The sequence below is a fragment of the Petromyzon marinus genome, chromosome 79, assembly GCF_048934315.1.
Source record: "Petromyzon marinus isolate PM22_M1 ecotype Great Lakes invasive population chromosome 79, UKy_Petmar_22M1.pri1.0, whole genome shotgun sequence".
NCBI classification, from domain to species: Eukaryota; Metazoa; Chordata; class Hyperoartia; order Petromyzontiformes; family Petromyzontidae; genus Petromyzon; species Petromyzon marinus.
Window position 1 is genome coordinate 19,805,416 of NC_133745.1, and position 24,783 is coordinate 19,830,198.

The following is a 24,783-nucleotide window of genomic DNA, read 5'->3' on the forward strand; positions in this document are numbered from 1 at the left end:
CACGCTGAGGAGAGGCTTACAGAGCCCCAATGTGGATTCAAAAAATGGCGGTCCTGCACAGATGCCATATTTTCTGTCCCTCTGCTTCAGCAGAAGTGTAGGGAATTCCAACAATACCTACATCTCTGCTTTATTGACCTGGTCAAGGCCTATGATACCATCAGTAGGCCTGGACTCTGGGTTGACCTTTCAGAGTCCCTAAATCTCTGTTCACAATAATTAAGGATCTTCGTGATGATGGGCAGGCTCGGGTTAAACTACGTGGCCGGGAGTCAGAGCCATTCCCTTTTCACCTTGGGATGCGACAGGGATGTCCTCTGGTTCCCACGTTATTTAACATCTATTTCGACCACGTAGTTCGTGAAACCTTTGATGGCTGTACCAGAGGAATTTCCATCTGGTACAGATACAATGGGAGGCTGATCGCTGCGCGGGTGCCATCAAGGGATGGCTCCCTATTGGTCAACCATGTTATGTATGCTGATGATCTGGTGATTGCTGCTCACTCAGAGGAGTGGAGGAACTGCTGCTGAACCTGAAGCGTGCTACTAAGAGGTGGGGCCTTACCATCAGCCCCACCAAAACTAAGCACCTGCCTGGGTATTTTGTGCCATCAAACACTGGACCCCCACAACTTCCAATCGGTGATGGGGCAGTTGTGGAGAGAGTGGAGAGTTTTCCATACCTGGGCAGTGTGCTTATGACCTGCTCCGGTTTGACAGCAGAGATCTCACTCCGAATAAGTCGAGCGGCATTATCTTTTCATCGGCTGCGTAACGCTGTGTGGAAGCTACCTGGTCTGTCGCTCCGCACGAAGCTTCAGGTCTTCTCGGCCACAGTCCTGCTCTCCCTTCTCTACGCTTGCGAAACGTGGACCCCCCTTAATGGAACATCTTTGCCAGTTAGAAACATTTAGGATGGCTTGCTGACGATCCATCCTGGGTTTAACCAGGCTGGTTTGTTTAGAGGAGCTCACAAATCCTTGAAAGATCTGGACACAGTCCCATCAGTGAGCTCCTCCGGCAGGCAAGGCTGCGTTGGCTGGGTCAGCCAGATAGAGGGGGCTAAACGGGCGCAGCATGGGTTAGAGAAGAGATGGAGTGATGCGGTACAAGAGGATGTGGAGCTGAGTGGACTTGCCAATGACTGGTACCAGCGTTGTCAAGATCGGCCTCTGTAGAGGAGGCTCGTGATGGACGCTGCTACTGGGCTGTTGGAGGCAGTCGCGCTGCAGTAACAACGGAGGGCGGAGGAGCGACGCTCACAACGACGAGCGGAGTGCCTGAGTCTGTCCCGTGACCTCCTGCCGGCGGGCGTTCGACACTTCACGTGGCCTTAACGTGCACATAGCCTGGCACAAGCGTCGTGGTGATGTCACCGCCACTTAGTGGTGAATGGCGGTTGTTGTTGTTGTTGTGTTCCCGTGTGTCCGTGTCCCCCCCACGTGTGTCCGTGTCCCCCCACGTGTGTCCGTGTCCCCCCACGTGTGTCCGTGTCCCCCCCACGTGTGTCCGTGTCCCCCCCACGTGTGTCCGTGTCCCCCCCACGTGTGTCCGTGTCCCCCCACGTGTGTCCGTGTCCCCCCCACGTGTGTCCGTGTCCCCCCCACGTGTGTCCGTGTCCCCCCCACGTGTGTCCGTGTCCCCCCACGTGTGTCCGTGTCCCCCCCACGTGTGTCCGTGTCCCCCCACGTGTGTCCGTGTCCCCCCACGTGTGTCCGTGTCCCCCCACGTGTGTCCGTGTCCCCCCCACGTGTGTCCGTGTCCCCCCACGTGTGTCCGTGTCCCCCCACGTGTGTCCGTGTCCCCCCACGTGTCTCTCTCTCTCAGTTGATCTCCCGGCGCTCTTTGCCGTTCCCGCGTCTCAGCGCTGCGACCGCCGCCCCCAGCAGGGGTGGGGCGAGCAGCAGGGAGAGCAGCAGCCGCTGGCCGGCACCAACGCCGCCCAGCGGGGACGCCACCACGGCACCCAGCAGCTCGCCCACGCGGCCGCACGCAGCCAGCAGGCCCAGCGCCCCCGCCCTGCCGCATCACACCGGGAGAGACGCTCGCTCGCTCGCCCGCCCGCTCGCTCGCTCGCTCGCCCACGCACCCACCCAGCCGCTCGCTCGCTCATTTGCTCGCTCACCCACTCACTCACTTACCCACTCATTTACCCACTCGCTCATTCGCCCACTCACAAACTCACCCACTCACAAACTCACCCACTCACCTACTCACCCACTCACTTACCCACTCACCCACTCACCTACTCACTTACCCACTCACCCACTCAGCCACTCACCTACTCACTTACCCACTCACCTACTCACCCACTCACCTACTCACTTACCCACTTACCCACTCGCTCATTCGCCCACTCACAAACTCACCCACTCACCCACTCACCTACTCACTCACCCACTCACCCGCTCACCCACTCACTTACCCACTCACCCACTCACCTACTCACTTACCCACTCACCCACTCACCCACTCACCTACTCACCTACTCACTTACCCACTCACCTACTCACCCACTCACCCACTCACCTACTCACCCACTTACCCATTCACCCACTCACTTACCCACTCACCCACTCACCTACTCACTTACCCACTCACCTACTCACTTACCCACTTACCCACTCACCCACTCACTTACCCACTCACCCACTCACCTACTCACTTACCCACTCACCCACTCACCCACTCACAAACTTACCCACTCACCCACTCACTTACCCACTCACCCACTCACCTACTCACTTACCCACTCACCTACTCACCTACTCACTTACCCACTTACCCACTCATCCACTCACTTACCCACTCACCCACCCACCCACTCACCCACTCACTTACCCACTCACCCACTCACCTACTCACTTACTCACTCACCCACTCACCTACTCACCTACTCACTTACCCACTCACCTCACCCACTCACCTACTCACTTACCCACTTACCCACTCACCCACTCACAAACTTACCTACTCACCCACTCACTTACCCACTCACCCACTCACCTACTCACTTACCCACTCACCTACTCACCTACTCACTTACCCACTTACCCACTCACCCACTCACAAACTTACCCACTCACCCACTCACTTACCCACTCACCCACTCACCTACTCACTTACCCACTCACCTACTCACCTACTCACTTACCCACTTACCCACTCACCCACTCACTTACCCACTCACCCACTCACCTACTCACTTACCCACTTACCCACTCACCCACTCACTTACCCACTCACCCACTCACCTACTCACTTACCCACTCACCCACTCACCTACTCACCTACTCACTTACCCACTCACCTCACCCACTCACCTACTCACTTACCCACTTACCCACTCACCCACTCACAAACTTACCCACTCACCCACTCACTTACCCACTCACCCACTCACCTACTCACTTACCCACTCACCTACTCACCTACTCACTTACCCACTTACCCACTCACCCACTCACTTACCCACTCACCCACTCACCTACTCACTTACCCACTTACCCACTCACCCACTCACTTACCCACTCACCCACTCACCTACTCACTTACCCACTCACCCACTCACCTACTCACCTACTCACTTACCCACTCACCTCACCCACTCACCTACTCACTTACCCACTTACCCACTCACCCACTCACAAACTTACCCACTCACCCACTCACTTACCCACTCACCCACTCACCTACTCACTTACCCACTCACCCACTCACCTACTCACTTACCCACTTACCCACTCATCCACTCACCCACCCACCCGCTCACCCACCCGCTCACCCACCCACAATTGTGCTCACCGCGTGCGGGTGGGGTAGGCCTCGCTGGAGATGGTGAGGAGTGAGGCGCAGGCCGGCAGGGTGAGCCCCGAGGAGCAGCAGAGCAGCAGCAGAGTGGGAGCCTCGCCCACGGCGCACACCGGGAGGGCAGACAGCACGCCCAGCGCCAGCAGCACCGCGCCTGTGCATACCAGCGCAGCATACCACGGCGCCTCATACCATTGTACATCACGCCACTACCACTCCGCCACACACCACACCACCACACAGCATACCACGGCGCCTCATACCATTGTACATCACGCCACTACCACCCCGCCACACAGCACACCACCACACAGCATACCACGGCGCCTCATACCATTGTACATCACGCCACTACCACCCCGCCACACAGCACACCACCACACAGCATACCACGGCGCCTCATACCATTGTACATCACGCCACTACCACTCCGCCACACAGCCACACCACACCACCACACAGCATACCACGGCGCCTCATACCATTGTACATCACGCCACTACCACTCCGCCACACAGCCACACCACACCACCACACAGCATACCACGGCGCCTCATACCATTGTACATCAGGCCACTACCACACCGCCACACAGGCACACCACCACACAGCACACCACACCACTACACAGCCACACCACCACACAGCACACCACCACACAGCACACCACACCACCACACAGCACACCACCACACAGCCACACCACCACACAGCACACCACCACACAGCACACCACCACACAGCACACCACACCACCACACAGCATACCACGGCGCCTCATACCATTGTACATCACGCCACTACCACTCCACCACACAGCCACACCACTACACAGCACACCACTACACAGCACACCACCACACAGCCACACCACTACACAGCACACCACTACACAGCACACCACACCACTACACAGCACACCACTACACAGCACACCACCACTCCACCACACAGCACACCACTACACAGCACACCACTATACAGCACACCACTACACAGCACACCACACCGCCACACAGCCACACCACTACACAGCACGCCACCACTCCACTACACCACCACACCACCACACAGCCACACCACTACACAGCACACCACTACACAGCACACCACCACTCCACCACACAGCACACCACTACACAGCACACCACTACACAGCACACCACACCACCACACACCACACCACCACACAGCCACACCACTACACAGCACACCACCACACAGCCACACCACTACACAGCACACCACCACTCCACCACACAGCACACCACTACACAGCACCCCACTACACAGCACACCACACCACCACACACCACACCACCACACAGCCACACCACTACACAGCACACCACTACACAGCACACCACTACACAGCACACCACACCACCACACAGCCACACCACTACACAGCACACCACTACACAGCACACCACACCACCACACAGCACACCACTACACAGCACACCACTACACAGCACACCACACCACCACACACCACACCACCACACAGCCACACCACTACACAGCACACCACTACACAGCACACCACTACACAGCACACCACACCACCACACAGCCACACCACTACACAGCACACCACTACACAGCACACCACACCACCACACAGCACACCACTACACAGCACACCACTACACAGCACACCACACCACCACACACCACACCACCACACAGCCACACCACTACACAGCACACCACTACACAGCACACCACACCACCACACAGCACACCACTACACAGCACACCACTACACAGCACACCACCACTCCACCACACAGCACACCACTACACAGCACCCCACTACACCACCACACCACCACACAGCACACCACTACACAGCCACACCACTACACAGCACACCACTACACAGCACACCACTACACAGCACACCACCACACAGCACACCACTACACAGCACCCCACTACACAGCACACCACTACACAGCACACCACACCACCACACAGCCACACCACTACACAGCACACCACTACACAGCACACCACCACACAGCACACCACACCACTACACACCACACCACTACACAGCACACCACTACACAGCACACCACTACACAGCACGCCACCACTCCACTACACAGCACACCACTACACAGCACACCACCACCCCACCACACAGCACACCACTACACAGCACACCACTACACAGCACCCCACTACACCACCACACCACTACACAGCACACCAGAGTGGTGAGTGTACTAGTGGTGAGTGTACTAGTGGTGAGTGTACCGTGATGAGTGTACTAGTGGTGAGTGTACTAGTGGTGAGTGTACCGTGATGAGTGTACTAGTGGTGAGTGTACTAGTGGTGAGTGTAGTGGTGGTGAGTGTACTAGTGGTGAGTGTACTAGTGGTGAGTACCGTGATGAGTGTACTAGTGGTGAGTGTACCGTGGTGAGTGTACTAGTGGTGAGTGTACTAGTGGTGAGTGTACTAGTGGTGAGTGTAATGGTGGTGAGTGTACCGTGATGAGTGTACTAGTGGTGAGTGTATCGTGGTGAGTGTACTAGTGGTGAGTAGTGGTGAGTGTACTAGTGGTGAGTGTACTAGTGGTGAGTAGTGGTGAGTGTACTAGTGGTGAGTGTACTAGTGGTGGGTAGTGGTGAGTAGTGGTGAGTGTACTAGTGGTGAGTGTACTAGTGGTGAGTGAACTAGTGGTGAGTAGTGGTGAGTGTACTAGTGGTAAGTGTACTAGTGGTGAGTAGTGGTGAGTGTACTAGTGGTGAGTGTACTAGTGGTGAGTGTACAAGTGGTGAGTGTACTAGTGGTGAGTGTACTAGTGGTGAGTGTACTAGTGGTGAGTAGTGGTGAGTGTACTAGTGATGAGTGTACTAGTGGTGAGTAGTGGTGAGTGTACTAGTGGTGAGTGTACCGTGGTGAATGTACTAGTGGTGAGTAGTGGTGAGTGTACTAGTGGTGAGTGTACTAGTGGTGAGTAGTGGTGAGTAGTGGTGAGTGTACTAGTGGTGAGTGTACTAGTGGTGAGTAGTGGTGAGTAGTGGTGAGTTTACTAGTGGTGAGTGTACTAGTGGTGAGTGTACCGTGGTGAGTGTACTAGTGGTGAGTAGTGGTGAGCGTACTAGTGGTGAGTGTACTAGTGGTGAGTGTACTAGTGGTGAGTGTACTAGTGGTGAGTAGTGGTGAGTGTACTAGTGGTGAGTAGTGGTGAGTGTACTAGTGGTGAGTGTATCGTGGTGAATGTACTAGTGGTGAGTAGTGGTGAGTGTACTAGTGGTGAGTGTACTAGTGGTGAGTGTACTAGTGGTGAGTAGTGGTGAGTGTACTAGTGGTGAGTGTACTAGTGGTGAGTGTACTAGTGGTGAGTAGTGGTGAGTGTACTAGTGGTGAGTGTACTAGTGGTGAGTAGTGGTGAGTGTACTAGTGGTGTGTAGTGGTGAGTGTACTAGTGGTGAGTGTACTAGTGGTGAGTGTACCGTGGTGAGTGTACTAGTGGTGAGTAGTGGTGAGTGTACTAGTGGTGAGTGTACTAGTGGTGAGTGTACTAGTGGTGAGTAGTGGTGAGTGTACTAGTGGTGAGTAGTGGTGAGTGTACTAGTGGTGAGTGTACTAGTGGTGAGTAGTGGTGAGTAGTGGTGAGTGTACTAGTGGTGAGTGTACTAGTGGTGAGTGTACTAGTGGTGAGTAGTGGTGAGTGTACTAGTGGTGAGTAGTGGTGAGTGTACTAGTGGTGAGTAGTGGTGAGTGTACTAGTGGTGAGTAGTGGTGAGTGTACTAGTGGTGAGTGTACTAGTGGTGAGTAGTGGTGAGTGTACTAGTGGTGAGTGTACCGTGGTGAATGTACTAGTGGTGAGTAGTGGTGAGTGTACTAGTGGTGAGTAGTGGTGAGTAGTGGTGAGTGTACTAGTGGTGAGTGTACTAGTGGTGAGTAGTGGTGAGTTTACTAGTGGTGAGTGTACTAGTGGTGAGTGTACCGTGGTGAGTGTACTAGTGGTGAGTAGTGGTGAGCGTACTAGTGGTGAGTGTACTAGTGGTGAGTGTACTAGTGGTGAGTGTACTAGTGGTGAGTAGTGGTGAGTGTACTAGTGGTGAGTAGTGGTGAGTGTACTAGTGGTGAGTGTACTAGTGGTGAGTGTACTAGTGGTGAGTGGATCGTGGTGAATGTACTAGTGGTGAGTAGTGGTGAGTGTACTAGTGGTGAGTGTACTAGTGGTGAGTGTACTAGTGGTGAGTAGTGGTGAGTGTACTAGTGGTGAGTGTACTAGTGGTGAGTGTACTAGTGGTGAGTAGTGGTGAGTGTACTAGTGGTGAGTGTACTAGTGGTGAGTAGTGGTGAGTGTACTAGTGGTGAGTAGTGGTGAGTGTACTAGTGGTGAGTGTACTAGTGGTGAGTGTACCGTGGTGAGTGTACTAGTGGTGAGTAGTGGTGAGTGTATTAGTGGTGAGTGTACTAGTGGTGAGTGTACTAGTGGTGAGTGTACTAGTGGTGAGTAGTGGTGAGTGTACTAGTGGTGAGTGTACTAGTGGTGAGTGTACTAGTGGTGAGTAGTGGTGAGTAGTGGTGAGTGTACTAGTGGTGAGTGTACTAGTGGTGAGTGTACTAGTGGTGAGTAGTGGTGAGTGTACTAGTGGTGAGTAGTGGTGAGTGTACTAGTGGTGAGTAGTGGTGAGTGTACTAGTGGTGAGTGTACTAGTGGTGAGTAGTGGTGAGTGTACTAGTGGTGAGTAGTGGTGAGTGTACTAGTGGTGAGTGTACTAGTGGTGAGTAGTGGTGAGTAGTGGTGAGTGTACTAGTGGTGAGTGTACTAGTGGTGAGTGTACTAGTGGTGAGTGTACTAGTGGTGAGTAGTGGTGAGTGTACTAGTGGTGAGTAGTGGTGAGTGTACTAGTGGTGAGTGTACTAGTGGTGAGTGTACTAGTGGTGAGTGTACTAGTGGTGAGTAGTGGTGAGTGTACTAGTGGTGAGTGTACTAGTGGTGAGTGTACTAGTGGTGAGTAGTGGTGAGTGTACTAGTGGTGAGTAGTGGTGAGTGTACTAGTGGTGAGTGTACTAGTGGTGAGTGTACCGTGGTGAGTGTACTAGTGGTGAGTGTACTAGTGGTGAGTAGTGGTGAGTGTACTAGTGGTGAGTGTACTAGTGGTGAGTGTACTAGTGGTGAGTGTACTAGTGGTGAGTGTACTAGTGGTGAGTAGTGGTGAGTGTACTAGTGGTGAGTGTACTAGTGGTGAGTGTACTAGTGGTGAGTGTACTAGTGGTGAGTGTACTAGTGGTGAGTAGTGGTGAGTGTACTAGTGGTGAGTAGTGGTGAGTGTACTAGTGGTGAGTGTACTAGTGGTGAGTGTACCGTGGTGAGTGTACTAGTGGTGAGTGTACTAGTGGTGAGTAGTGGTGAGTGTACTAGTGGTGAGTGTACTAGTGGTGAGTGTACTAGTGGTGAGTGTACTAGTGGTGAGTGTACTAGTGGTGAGTAGTGGTGAGTGTACTAGTGGTGAGTGTACTAGTGGTGAGTGTACTAGTGGTGAGTGTACTAGTGGTGAGTGTACTAGTGGTGAGTAGTGGTGAGTGTACTAGTGGTGAGTGTACTAGTGGTGAGTGTACTAGTGGTGAGTGTACTAGTGGTGAGTGTACTAGTGGTGAGTAGTGGTGAGTGTACTAGTGGTGAGTGTACTAGTGGTGAGTGTACCGTGGTGAGCTTACCCAGTAAGCGGGGGACGGTGCGAGCCCGCGTGGTGAGGGAGGTGAGGGTGGTGAGCGCAGCTCCAGGGAGCCCGGTGAGCGAGGCGATGGTGGTGGTGAGGAACATCCACAGGGCACTGGGCCCGCCGCAGTTCCTCACCCGTGTCTGCTCACCACGCCTCTCCTCCCTCACCTCGTCTTCCTCCCGCTCACCCTCCTCCTCACCACTCTCCTCACCCCTCTCCCTGCCGCTCTCCTCACCCCTCTCCTCACCCCGCTCCTCACCCCGCTCCTCACCCCGCTCCTCACCCCTCTCACCACTCTCCTCACCCCTCTCCTCACCCTTCTCCTCACCTCGCTCCTCACCCCGCTCCTCACCCCTCTCCTCACCCTTCTCACCCCTCTCCTCACCCTTCTCACCCCTCTCCTCACCCCTCTCCTCACCCCTCTCCTCACCCTTCTCACCCCTCTCCTCACCCCTCTCCTCACCCTTTTCCTCACCCTTCTCCTCACCCCGCTCCTCACCCCGCTCCTCACCCCTCTCCTCACCCCGCTCCTCACCCCTCTCCTCACCCCTCCGGGTGAGGAAGGAGGTGTTAATGAGGATGCTGTCTTGAAACGCCGATTTGGGGATATCTGCACGGAGAGACACGGGGGAGACACGGGGGAGACACGGGTGAGACACGAGACACGAGTGAGACACGGGTGAGACACGAGTGAGACACGGGTGAGACACGAGTGAGACACGGGAGAGACACGGGTGAGACACGGGAGAGACACGGGGGAGACACGAGACACGGGTGAGACACGGGGGAGACACGGGTGAGACACGGGTGAGACACGGGGGAGACGCGGGGGAGACACGAGACACGGGTGAGACACGGGGGAGACACGGGGGAGACACGGATGAGACACGAGAGAGACACGGGGGAGACACGAGATACGAGTGAGACACGGGTGAGACACGGGGGAGACACGGGGTAGACACGGATGAGACACGGGTGAGACACGGGGGAGACACGAGAGAGACATGAGACACAGGGGAGACACGGGTGGGACACGGGGAGACATGGGGGAGACACGAGACACGAGAGAGACACGGTGAGACACGGGGGAGACACGAGAGAGACATGAGACACGGGGGAGACACGGGTGAGACACGGGGGAGACACGAGAGAGACACGAGACACGGCGGAGACACGGGGGAGACATGAGACACGGGGGAGACACGGGGGAGACATGAGACACGGGTGAGACACGGGTGAGACACGGGTGAGACACGAGAGAGACATGAGACACGGGTGAAACACGAGACACGGGTGAGACACGGGGGAGACACGAGACACGGGGGAGACACGGGTGAGACACGGGTGAGACACGGGTGAGACACGAGAGAGACATGAGACACGGGTGAAACACGAGACACGGGTGAGACACGGGGGAGACACGAGACACGGGGGAGACACGAGACACGGGGGAGACACGGGTGAGACACGGGTGAGACACGGGGGAGACACGAGAGAGACATGAGACACGGGTGAAACACGTGGGAGACACGAGACACGGGGGAGACACGGGTGAGACACGAGACACGGGTGAGACACGGGTGAGACACGGGTGAGACGCGGGGGAGACACGAGACACGGGTGAGACACGGGGGAGACACGGGTGAGCTCCTCCGGCATGCGAGGCTGCGTTGGCTGGGGTCGTGTAGCCCGCATGGCCAGCAGCCACCGCATGGCCAGCAGCCACCGCATGGCCAGCAGCCACCGCATGGCCAGGCCGCTTCTGTTTGGCCGGATCGAGGGGGCTAAACGGGCCCGACACGGACTGGAGAGAGACGGAGTGATGTGGTAGAGGAGGACGTGGAGCTGAGTGGACCGGTACCAGCGGCGGTGTCAAGATCGCCCTCTGTGGAGGAGGCTCGTGAGGGCAGTGGAGCGACGCTCACAACAACGAGCGGAGCGTCGGGCGGATAAATGCAGCGAGTTGGCACTGCATGGGGCACGGGTGGTGCCTCTGCCAATCATCTCAGTCGGTCGACCCATGGCACCCGGCTCTGTCCCGTGACCGGTCAGCGAGCGACACTTCACGTGGTAGCCTCAAAGTGCACCTAGCCTGGCACAGGCGCCGTGGTGATGGCACCATCACTTAGTGGCGAATGGCGGATATTGTATGTGGTGTTGGATGTAGTGGTGTTGGTTCTGGTGGTTGTGGTGGTTGTGGTGGTGTTGGATGTAGTGGTGTTGGTTCTGGTGGTTGTGGTGGTGTTGGATGTAGTGGTGTTGGTTCTGGTGGTTGTGGTGGTTGTGGTGGTGTTAGATGTAGTGGTGTTGGTTCTGGTGGTGGCGGTGGTTGTGGTGGTGTTGGATGTAGTGGTTGTGGTGGTGGTGGTGGTTGTGGTGGTGTTAGATGTGGTGGTGTTAGATGTGGTGGTGTTGGTGGTTGTTGTGGTGGTGGTGGTTGTGGTGGTGGTTGTGGTGGTGGTGGTTGTGGTGTTGGTGGTTGTGGTGGTGGTGGTGGTTGTGGTGGTGTTGGATGTAGTGGTTTTGGTTGTAGTGGTGGTTGTGGTGGTGTTAGATGTGGTGGTGTTGGTGGTTGTTGTGGTGGTGGTCTATAGTGGTGGTGGTGGTTGTGGTGGTGTTAGATGTGGTGGTGTTGGTGGTTGTTGTGGTGGTGGTCTATAGTGGTGGTGGTTGTGGTGGTATTGGATGTAGTGGTGTTGGTTGTGGTGGTGGTTGTGGTGTTGGTGGTTGTTGTGGTGGTGTTGGATGTAGTGGTTTTGGTTGTGGTGGTGCTAGATGTGGTGGTGTTGATGGTTGTTGTGGCGCTGGTGGTGGTTGTGGTGTTGGTGGTTGTGGTGGTGGTTGTGGTGGTGGTGGTGTTGAATGTAGTGGTTTTGGTTGTGGTGGTGCTAGATGTGGTGGTGTTGGTGGTTGTTGTGGTGGTGTTGTTAGATGTGGTGGTGGTGGTTGTGGTGGTGTTGGATGTAGTGGTTTTGGTTGTGGTGGTGGTTGTGTAGGTTGTGGTGGTGTTGGTGGTTGTGGTGTTGGTTGTGGTGGTGGTGGTTGTAGTGGTGGTGGTGGTTGTAGTGGTGGTGGTTGTGGTGGTGTTAGATGTGGTGGTGTTGGTGGTTGTTGTGTTGGTGGTTGTTGTGGTGGTTGTGGTGGTGGTTCTAGTGGTTGTGGTGGTTGTGGTGGTGGTGGTTGACCCGTGTTGATGAAGAGGGTGTCCATGACGGTGCAGTTGGAGAAGACGAGGCGTGAGGAGGAGACGTCGTCAAAGACGCAAGACTCAAACCGCGAGTCCTCGAAGCGCACCGCATACAGATGGATCCCCACGAACCTAGCAACCACACATAGCAACCACACATAGCAACCACACATAGCAACCACACATAGCAACCTAGCAACCACACAGCAACCACACATAGCAACCACACATAGCAACCACACGTAGCAACCACACGTAGCAACCACACATAGCAACCACACAGCAACCGCGTACAGGTGGATCCCCACGAACCTAGCAACCACACATAGCAACCACACATAGCAACCACACATAGCAACCACACATAGCAACCACACATAGCAACCACACATAGCAACCACACATAGCAACCGCGTACAGGTGGATCCCCACGAACCTAGCAACCACACATAGCAACCACACATAGCAACCACACATAGCAACCACACATAGCAACCACACATAGCAACCACACATAGCAACCACACATAGCAACCGCGTACAGGTGGATCCCCACGAACCTAGCAACCACACATAGCAACCACACATAGCAACCACACATAGCAACCGCGTACAGGTGGATCCCCACGAACCTAGCAACCACACATAGCAACCACACAGCAACCGCGTACAGGTGGATCCCCACGAACCTAGCAACCACACATAGCAACCACACATAGCAACCACACATAGCAACCACACATAGCAACCACACATAGCAACCACACATAGCAACCGCGTACAGGTGGATCCCCACGAACCTAGCAACCAAACATAGCAACCACACGTAGCAACCTAGCAACCACGCATAGCAACCACACATAGCAACCACACAGCAACCGCGTACAGGTGGATCCCCACGAACCTAGCTACCACACATAGCAACCACACATAGCAACCACACATAGCAACCACACAGCAACCGCGTACAGGTGGATCCCCACGAACCTAGCTACCACACATAGCAACCACACATAGCAACCACACGTAGCAACCTAGCAACCACACATAGCAACCACACAGCAACCACACATAGCAACCACACATAGCAACCGCGTACAGGTGGATCCCCACGGACCTAGCAACCACACATAGCAACCACACATAGCAACCACACATAGCAACCGCGTACAGGTGGATCCCCACGAACCTAGCAACCACACATAGCAACCACACATAGCAACCACACATAGCAACCACACATAGCAACCGCGTACAGGTGGATCCCCACGAACCTAGCAACCACACATAGCAACCACACATAGCAACCACACATAGCAACCGCGTACAGGTGGATCCCCACGAAGCTAGCAACCACACATAGCAACCACACATAGCAACCACACATAGCAACCACACATAGCAACCACACAGCAACCGCGTACAGGTGGATCCCCACGAACCTAGCAACCACACATAGCAACCACACATAGCAACCACACATAGCAACCGCGTACAGGTGGATCCCCACGAAGCTAGCAACCACACATAGCAACCACACATAGCAACCACACATAGCAACCACACGTAGCAACCACACATAGCAACCACACATAGCAACCACACATAGCAACCGCGTACAGGTGGATCCCCACGAACCTAGCAACCACACATAGGAACCACACATAGCAACCACACAGCAACCGCGTACAGGTGGATCCCCACGAACCTAGCAACCACACATAGCAACCACACATAGCAACCGCGTACAGGTGGATCCCCACGAACCTAGCAACCACACATAGTAACCACACATAGCAACCACACCTAGCAACCACACATAGCAACCACACATAGCAATCACACATAGCAACCGCGTACAGGTAGATCCCCACGAACCTAGCAACCACACATAGCAACCACACATAGCAACCGCGTACAGGTGGATCCCCACGAACCTAGCAACCACACCTAGCAACCACACATAGCAACCGCGTACAAGTGGATCCCCACGAACCTAGCAACCACACATAGCAACCGCATAGCAACCGTATGACAACCACGTAGCAACCACACAGACAACCGCATAGCAACCGTATGGCAAACAGCAACCGCATAGCAACCGCGTACAGGTGGATTCTCACGAACCAAGCAACCACACGGACAACGGCATAGCAACCACAAAGCAACCACGTACAGGTGCATCCCCACGAGTCTAGTAACCACACAGCAACTATTTGTGTCTCCCCGTGTCTCTCTCCGTGTCTCTCTCCGTGTGTGTCTCTCCCCGTGTGTCTCTCCGTGTGTCTCTCCGTGTGTCTCCCCGTGTGTCTCCCCGTGTCTCTCCCCGTGTCTCTCTCCGCGTGTCTCTCCCCGTGTGTCTCCCCGTGTCTCTCTCCGTGTGCGTCTCTCCCCGTATCTCTCTCCGTGTGTCTCTCCGTGTGTCTCTCCGTGTGTCTCTCCGTGTCTCTCTCCGTGTGTCTCTCTCCGTGTGTGTCTCTCCCCATATCTCTCTCCGTGTGTCTCCTCGTGTCTCTCCCCGTGTCTCCGTGTGTCTCCCCGTGTCTCTCTCCGTGTCTCTCCCCGTGTGTCTCTCCCCGTGTGTCTCTCCCCGTGTCTCCGTGTGTCTCTCCGTGTCTATCTCCCCGTGTCTATCTCCCCGTGTCGCTCCCCGTGTCGCTCCCCGTGTCGCTCCCCGTGTCGCTCCCCGTGTCGCTCCCCGTGTGTCTCTCCCCGTGTCTCCGTGTGTCTTCTCGTGTCTCTCCCCGTGTCTCCGTGTGTCTCCCCGTGTCGCTCCCCGTGTCTCTCTCCGTGTGTCTCTCTCCGTGTCTCTCCCCGTGTCTCTCTCCGTGTGTCTCCCCGTGTCTCCCCGTGTGTCTCCCCGTGTTGCTCTCCGTGTCTCTCTCCGTGTGTGTCTCTCCGTGTGTCTCTCTCCGTGTGTCTCTCTCGGTGTCTCTCCCCGTGTCTCCGTGTGTCTCCCCGTGTCTCTCTCCCCGTGTCGCTCCCCGTGTCTCTCTCCCCGTGTCTCTCTCCGTGTGTCTCTCCCTGTGTCTCTCTCCGTGTGTCTCCCCGTGCCTGTCTCCATACCTGTTCTTTCTGTAGACACAAGCCACATGTCTCTGGTTGTGCAGCGAGAAGTTGAAGAGTGCTCCCGTCACCGTCTCTCCGTGTCTCTCTCCGTGTGTCTCTCTCCGTGTGTCTCTCCCCGTGTCTCTCTCCGTGTGTCTCTCCGTGTGTCTCTCTCCGTGTGTCTCTCCCCGTGTCTCTCTCCGTGTGTCTCCCCGTGCCTGTCTCCATACCTGTCCTTTCTGTAGACACAAGCCACATGTCTCTGGTTGTGCAGCGAGAAGTTGAAGAGTGCTCCCGTCACCGTCTCTCCGTGTCTCTCTCCCCGTGTCTCTCTCCGTGTGTCTCTCCCCGTGTTTCTCTCCGTGTCTCTCTCCCCGTGTCTCTCTCCGTGTGTCTCTCCCCGTGTCTCTCTCCGTGTGTCTCTCCCCGTGTCTCTCTCCGTGTGTCTCCCCGTGCCTGTCTCCATACCTGTCCTTTCTGTAGACACAAGCCACATGTCTCTGGTTGTGCAGCGAGAAGTTGAAGAGTGCTCCCGTCACCGTCTCTCCGTGGAACTCGCGAACGCGGCCCGCATGCAGCGCCCACTCTAGCTGGGCAGGAGCCCAGCAGGACAGCCCACACAAGCTGCACACACAGAGACACACGTACACGCAGAGACACGTGAACACACAGAGACACAAGCTGCACACAGAGACACACGTACACACAGAGACACACGTACACGCAGAGACACAAGGACACACAGAGACACACGTACACGCAGAGACACGTGAACACACAGAGACACACGTACACACAGAGACATGTACACGCAGAGACACACGTACACGGAGAGACACACGTGAACACACAGAGACACAAGCTGCACACACAGAGACACACGTACACACAGAGACACACGTACACACAGAGACACGTACACGCAGTGACACGCGTACACACAGAGACACACGTACACACAAAGACACAAGCTGCACACACAGAGACACACGTACACACAGAGACACACGTGAACACACAGAGACACAAGTTGCACACACAGAGACACGTACACGCAGAGACACGTGAACACACAGAGACACACGTACACACAGAGACACGTGAACACACAGAGACACAAGCTGCACACACAGAGACACGCGAACACACAGAGACACGCGTACACACAGAGACGCGAACACACAGAGACACACGAACACACAGAGACACACGTACACACAGAGACACACGTACACACAGAGACACGCGTACACACAGAGACACACGTACACACAGAGACACACGTACACGCAGAGACACGTGAACACACAGAGACACACGTACACGCAGAGACACGTACACACAGAGACATAAGCTGCACACACAGAGACACGAACACACAGAGACACACGTACACACAGAGACACGCGAACACACAGAGACATGAACACAGAGACACACGTACACACAGAGACACAAGCTGCACACACAGAGACACACGTACACACAGAGACACACGTACACACAGAGACACGTAAACACAGACACGTACACACAGAGACACACGTACACACAGAGACACAAGCTGCACACACAGAGACACACGAACACACAGAGACACAAGCTGCACACACAGAGACAGAAGCTGCACACACAGAGACACACGAACACACAGAGACACAAGCTGCACACACAGAGACACACGTACACACAGAGACACAAGCTGCACACACAGAGACACACGTACACACAGAGACACGCGTACACACAGAGACACGTAAACACAGACACGTACACACAGAGACACGTGAACACGCAGAGACACGCGTACACACAGAGACACAAGCTGCACACACAGAGAGACACGTACACACACAGACACATGTACACACAAAGACACAAGCTGCACACACAGAGACACGCGTACACACAGAGACACGTACACACAGAGACACACGTACACAAAGAGACACACGCACACACAGAGACACGCGTACACACAGAGACACGCGTACACACAGAGACACGCGTACACACAGACACAAGTACACGCAGAGACATGCGTACACACAGAGACACACGTACACACAGAAACACGTACACACAGAGACACACGAACACAGAGACAGGCGTACACACAGAGACACGCGGACACACAGAGACACGCGTACACGCAGAGACACGCGTACACGCAGAGACACGCGAACACGCAGAGACACGCGAACACGCAGAGACACACGAACACAGAGACAGGCGTACACACAGAGACACGCGAACACACAGAGACACACGTACACGCAGAGACACGAACACACAGAGACACGTACACACAGAGACACGCGTACACGCAGAGACACAAGGACACACAGAGACACGCGTACACACAGAGACACGCGAACACACAGAGACACACGTACACACAGAGACACGAACACACAGAGACACACGTACACGCAGAGACACGAACACACAGAGACACGTACACACAGACACGCGTACACGCAGAGACACGCATACACGCAGAGACACGCGAACACACAGAGACACACGAACACACAGATACACGAACACACAGAGACACGAACACACAGAGACACACGTACACACAGAGACACACGAACACACAGACACACGCACACACAGAGACACGTAAACACAGACACGTACACACAGAGACACACGAACACACAGAGACACACGTACACACAGAGACACACGTACACACAGAGACACACGTACACACAGAGACACACGGACACACAGAGACACAAGTACACGAAGACACACGTACACACAGAGACACACGTACACACAGAGACACACGAACACACAGAGACACACGTACACACAGAGACACGAACACACAGAGACACACGTACACAGAGACACACGTACACAGAGACACGAACACACAGAGACACGTGTACAGAGACACACGAACACACAGAGACACGAACACACAGAGACACGAACACACAGAGACACGAACACACAGAGACACACGTACACACAGAGACACACGTACACACAGAGACACGGACACACAGAGACACACGTACACACAGAGACACACGAACACAGAGACACGCGTACACGCAGAGACACGCGTACACGCAGAGACACGCGTACACACAGAGACACACGAACACACAGAGACACGTACACACAGAGACACACGTACACACAGAGACACGAACACACAGAGACACACGTACACACAGAGACACGTACACACAGAGACACACGTACATACAGAGACACACGTACACACAGAGACACGTGAACACACAGAGACACGAACACACAGAGACACACGTACACACAGATACACGAACACACAGAGACACGAACACACAGAGACACACGTACACACAGAGACACACGAACACACAGAGACACAAGTACACGAAGTCACCCACCTACCCATTCCCACACTCGCCAACCCACTGTAGGGCCAAGTGCTGTTAGCGAGCAGCACCGATGAAGGCCGGCACAGTACACGTGGGGGTGGGTGGCCACTACCACGCCCAGCCGCCTTTGTCTCCCCAGTGGCGATGTTTACACACAGCACCAGGTACTCATTTGAGGCCGAGTCGACCTAGGGGAGGCTCAGGACGGGTTCAGATAGCTCGGCGCGCTGACAGCTGCACCACCGCTCCACACCCACCCAACCCAGCCACACAATGAGAATTCTGAAGCCCATCATCACCTGAATGAGAGGTTAAACCACATTGGTAGCAGCCACAGAGTGGAGGCCTTCAGCTCCGGAGAGAAGAGGCCTGGGAGACTTCGGAAAGCCTGGAAATAAAGTCGTAGGGTCACCGATATAGGTAATGCAGTGCACTGATTGTGAGTCTATGGCTCTCTGTGTGAGTGAGTCTATGGCTCTCTGTGTGGTGAGTCTATGGGTCTCTGTGTGAGTGAATCTATGGGTCTCTGTGTGAGTCTATGGGTCTCTGTGTGAGTGAGTCTACGGCTCTCTGTGTGAGTCTGTGGGTCTCTGTGTGAGTGAGTCTATGGGTCTCTGTGTGGTGAGTATATGGGTCTCTATGTGAGTGAGTCTATGGGTCTCTGTGTGGTGAGTCTATGGCTCTCTGTGTGGTGAGTCTAAGGGTCTCTGTGTGGTGAGTCTATGGGTCTCTGTGTGAGTGAGTCTCTGGGTCTCTGTGTGAGTGAGTCTATGGGTCTCTGTGTGAGTGAGTCTATGGGTCTCTGTGTGAGTGAATCTATGGGTCTCTGTGTGTGTGTGTCTATGGGTCTGTGTGAGTGAGGCTATGGGTCTCTGTGTGAGTGAGTCTATGGGTCTCTGTGTGAGTGAGTCTATGGGTCTCTGTGTGAGTGAGTCTATGGGTCTCTGTGTGCTGAGTCTATGGGTCTCTGTGTGAGTCTATGGGTCTCTGTGTGAGTGAGTCTATGGATCTCTGTGTGGTGAGTCTATGGGTCTCTGTGTGAGTAAGTCTATGGGTCTCTGCGTGCTGAGTCTATGGGTCTCTGTGCGCTGAGTCTATGGGTCTGTGTGAGTGAGTCTATGGGTCTCTGTGTGCTGAGTCTATGGGTCTGTGTGAGTGAGGCTATGGGTCTCTGTGTGAGTGAGTATGGGTCTCTGTGTGCTGAGTCTATGGGTCTCTGTGTGAGTCTATGGGTCTCTGTGTGAGTGAGTCTATGGATCTCTGTGTGGTGAGTCTATGGGTCTCTGTGTGAGTCTATGGGTCTCTGTGTGAGTCTGTGGGTCTGTGTGTGAGTCTATGGGTCTCTGTGTGAGTCTATGGGTCTCTGTGTGAGTGAGTCTGTGGGTCTCTGTGTGAGTCAATGGATCTCTGTGTGAGTCTATGGGTCTCTTTGTGAGTCTATGGGTCTCTGTGTGAGTCTATGGGTCTCTGTGTGAGTGAGTCTGTGGGTCTCTGTGTGGTGAGTCTATGGGTCTCTGTGTGAGTCTATGGGTCTCTGTGTGAGTCTGTGGGTCTGTGTGTGAGTCTATGGGTCTCTGTGTGAGTCTATGGGTCTCTGTGTGAGTGAGTCTGTGGGTCTCTGTGTGAGTCAATGGATCTCTGTGTGAGTCTGTGAGTCTGTGTGTGAGTCTATGGGTCTCTTTGTGAGTCTATGGGTCTCTGTGTGAGTCTATGGGTCTCTGTGTGAGTGAGTCTGTGGGTCTCTGTGTGAGTGAGTCTGTGGGTCTCTGTGTGAGTCTGAGGCTTGCCTGTGAGACGTGAGTGAGGGATCGCACTCCGAGTCTCTGGAACCAGGTCCCTGTCTCCGACTGCAGCTCATTGAGGTCACTCTGTACTGGCAGACTCACTCCCAGCTGGGACAAGTCTGTCACCTACGTACTCACAGAGACGCGCACACAAGGACACTCGAACTTGCATGCACCTAGCCTGGCACTCCCCGGTAGTATCTTCCACGAGGCTCCTGCTCCACAGAGGCCGATCTTGACACCGCTGGTACCAGTCATCGGCAAGTCCACTCAGCTCCACGTCCTCCTGCATCACGTCACTCCATCCAATCTCTAGCACGTGACACTCACCCACCACTCACCCATCACCCACACTCATCAACCCCCCCCCTACACTCACTCCCCACTCACCCCCCTCACACTCACCCCCCACTCACACTCACCCCCCCCCCACTCACCCCTCCCCCACTCCCCACTCACCCCCTTCACACCCCCCCCCCTCACACTCACCCCCCCCCCACTCACCCCCCACTCACTCCTCACCCCCACTCATCAACCCCCCCTCACACTCACCCCCCCACTCACCCCCCCTCACCCCTCCCCCCCACTCACCCCCCCCCACTCACCGGGTAGACCTCCTCTGGGTGGCCCCTCCCCTTGGCGTTGATGTCGTGAATCTCCTTCAGCACCATCCACGCCTCCTCGCGTCTCCCAACCTGCACCACCACCACCACCACCACTCTAGACCACCACCATAGACCACCACCACCACCACTCTAGACCACCACCACCATAGACCACCACCACCAACACCACTCTAGACCACCACCATAGACCACCACCACCACCACTCTAGACCACCACCATAGACCACCACCACCACTCTAGACCACCACCACTATAGACCACCACCACTCTAGACCACCACCACTATAGACCACCACCACCACCACTCTAGACCACCACCACTATAGACCACCACCACCACTCTAGACCACCACCACCACTCTAGACCACCATCACCACCACTATAGACCACCACCACTATAGACCACCACCACTATAGACCACCACCACTTTAGACCACCACCACTCTAGACCACCACCACCACTCTAGACCACCACCACCACTATAGACCACCACCACTATAGACCACCACCACCACTCTAGACCACCACCACTCTAGACCACCACCACCACCACTATAGACCACCACCACTTTAGACCACCACCACTCTAGACCACCACCACCACTCTAGACCACCACCACCACTATAGACCACCACCACTATAGACCACCACCACCACTCTAGACCACCACCACCATAGACCACCACCACCACTCTAGACCACCACTATAGACCACCACCATAGACCACCACCACCACTCTAGACCACCACCACCACTCTAGACCACCACCACCACCACTCTAGACCACCACCATAGACCACCACCACCACTCTAGACCACCACCATAGACCACCACCACCACTCTAGACCACCACCACTATAGACCACCACCACCACCACTCTAGACCACCACCACCATAGACCACCACCACCACCACTCTAGACCACCACCATAGACCACCACCACCACTCTAGACCACCACCACTATAGACCACCACCACTCTAGACCGCCACCACTATAGACCACCACCACCACCACTCTAGACCACCACCACTATAGACCACCACCACTCTAGACCACCACCACCACTCTAGACCACCACCACTCTAGACCACCACCACCACTATAGACCACCACCACTCTAGACCACCACCACTATAGACCACCACCACTATAGACCACCACCACTTTAGACCACCACCACTCTAGACCACCACCACCACTCTAGACCACCACCACTATAGACCACCACCACTATAGACCACCACCACCACTCTAGACCACCACCACCATAGACCACCACCACCACTATAGACCACCACCACTATAGACCACCACCACTTTAGACCACCACCACTCTAGACCACCACCACCACCACCACTCTAGACCACCACCACCACTATAGACCACCACCACTATAGACCACCACCACCACTCTAGACCACCACCACCATAGACCACCACCACCACTCTAGACCACCACCACCATAGACCACCACCACCACTACAGACCACCACCACCACCACCACTCTAGACCACCACTCTAGACCACCACTGTAGACCACCACCACCACTGTAGACCACAACCATAGACCACCACCACCACTCTAGACCATCACTCTAGACCACCACCACTGTAGACCACCACCACCACCACTGTAGACCACCACCACCACCACTCTAGACCACCACCACCACTGTAGACCACCACTCTAGACCACCACCACTATAGACCACCACCACTATAGACCACCACCACTCTAGACCACCACTCTAGACCACCACCACTGTAGACCACCACTGTAGACTACCACCACTCTAGACCACCACCACTGTAGACCACCAGCACCACTCTAGACCACCACCACTATAGACCACCACTCTAGACCACCACCACCACTGTAGACCACCACCACCACCACTCTAGACCACCACCACTCTAGACCACCACCAGCACCACTGTAGACCACCACCACCACCACTCTAGACCACCACTCTAGACCACCACTCTAGACCACCACCACTCTAGACCAGCACCACTGTAGACCACCACCACTCTAGACCAGCACCAGCACCACTGTAGACCACCACTATAGACCACCACTCCAGACCACCACCAGCACCACTGTAGACCACCACTCTAGACCACCACCACCACTCTAGATCACCACCACCACTGTAGACCACCACCACTGTAGACCACCACCACCACCACTGTAGACCACCACCACTCTAGACCACCACCAGCACCACTGTAGACCAGCACCAGCAGCACCGCTCTAGGCCACCACTCTAGACCACCACTCTAGACCACCACTCTAGACCACCACCACTGTAGACCACCACTCTAGACCACCACCACCAGCACCACTCTAGACCACCACTCTAGACCACCACTCTAGACCACCACTCTAGACCACCACTCTAGACCACCACCACTATAGACCACCACCACTCTAGACCACCACCACCAGCACCACTCTAGACCACCACTCTAGACCACCACTGTAGACCAGCACCACCACCACTCTAGACCACCACTATAGACCACTACTCTAGACCACCACCACTCTAGACCACCACTATAGACCACCAGCACCACTGTAGACCACCATCACTCTAGACCACCACCACTCTAGACCACCACCAGCACCACTGTAGACCAGCACCACTCTAGACCACCACTCTAGACCACCACCAGCACCACTGTAGACCACCACTCTAGACCACCACCAGCACCACTCTAGACCACCACCACTGTAGACCACCACTGTAGACCACCACCACCAGCACTGTAGACCACCACCAGCATCACTGTAGACCAGCACCAGCAGCACCGCTCTAGGCCCCGTGCTCGCCTGCAGCAGGTGGAGGGGGCTCTCGGTGGTCAGGAGCGTGACGGTGGCGATGGCCGCGGCTCCGGGCAGCAAAGCTGCCACCACGAAGCCGCGCCAGGCGGAGCGGCCGCCCCAGCGCAGATCCTCACTCCAGCCTGGGGTGGGGGTGAGGGGTGAGTGAGGGGGGTGAGGGGTGAGTGAGGGGGGTGGGGGGGTGAGGGGTGAGTGAGGGGGGTGAGTGAGGGGGGTGAGGAGTGAGTGAGGGGGGTGAGTGAGGGGGGTGGGGGGTGAGGGGGGTGAGTGTGAGTGAGGGGGGTGGGGGGTGAGGGGTGTGGAGTGTGGGGGGGTGAGTGAGGGGGGTGAGTGAGGGGTGAGGGTGAGTGAGGGGGGTGAGGAGTGAGGGGGGGTGAGT

The 24,783-nt window shown here is 55.4% G+C and overlaps 1 protein-coding gene across 1 annotated transcript; it reads right to left on the minus strand.

Moving 5' to 3' along the window:
• Positions 1-1,791: 1,791 nt before the first annotated feature.
• On the minus strand, positions 1,792-21,616 carry LOC116937465 (uncharacterized). The gene is made up of 9 exons (XM_076057098.1): positions 21,525-21,616; positions 20,923-21,045; positions 19,435-19,523; positions 15,765-16,370; positions 12,697-12,830; positions 9,951-10,121; positions 9,507-9,839; positions 3,807-3,966; positions 1,792-2,021 (listed from the first exon to the last, which is right to left on the minus strand). The coding sequence occupies exons 1-9, from the start codon at positions 21,588-21,590 to the stop codon at positions 1,826-1,828; spliced, it is 1,878 nt and encodes a 625-aa protein (XP_075913213.1). The 5' UTR covers positions 21,591-21,616; the 3' UTR covers positions 1,792-1,825.
• Between the last annotated feature and the right edge of the window lie 3,167 nt (positions 21,617-24,783).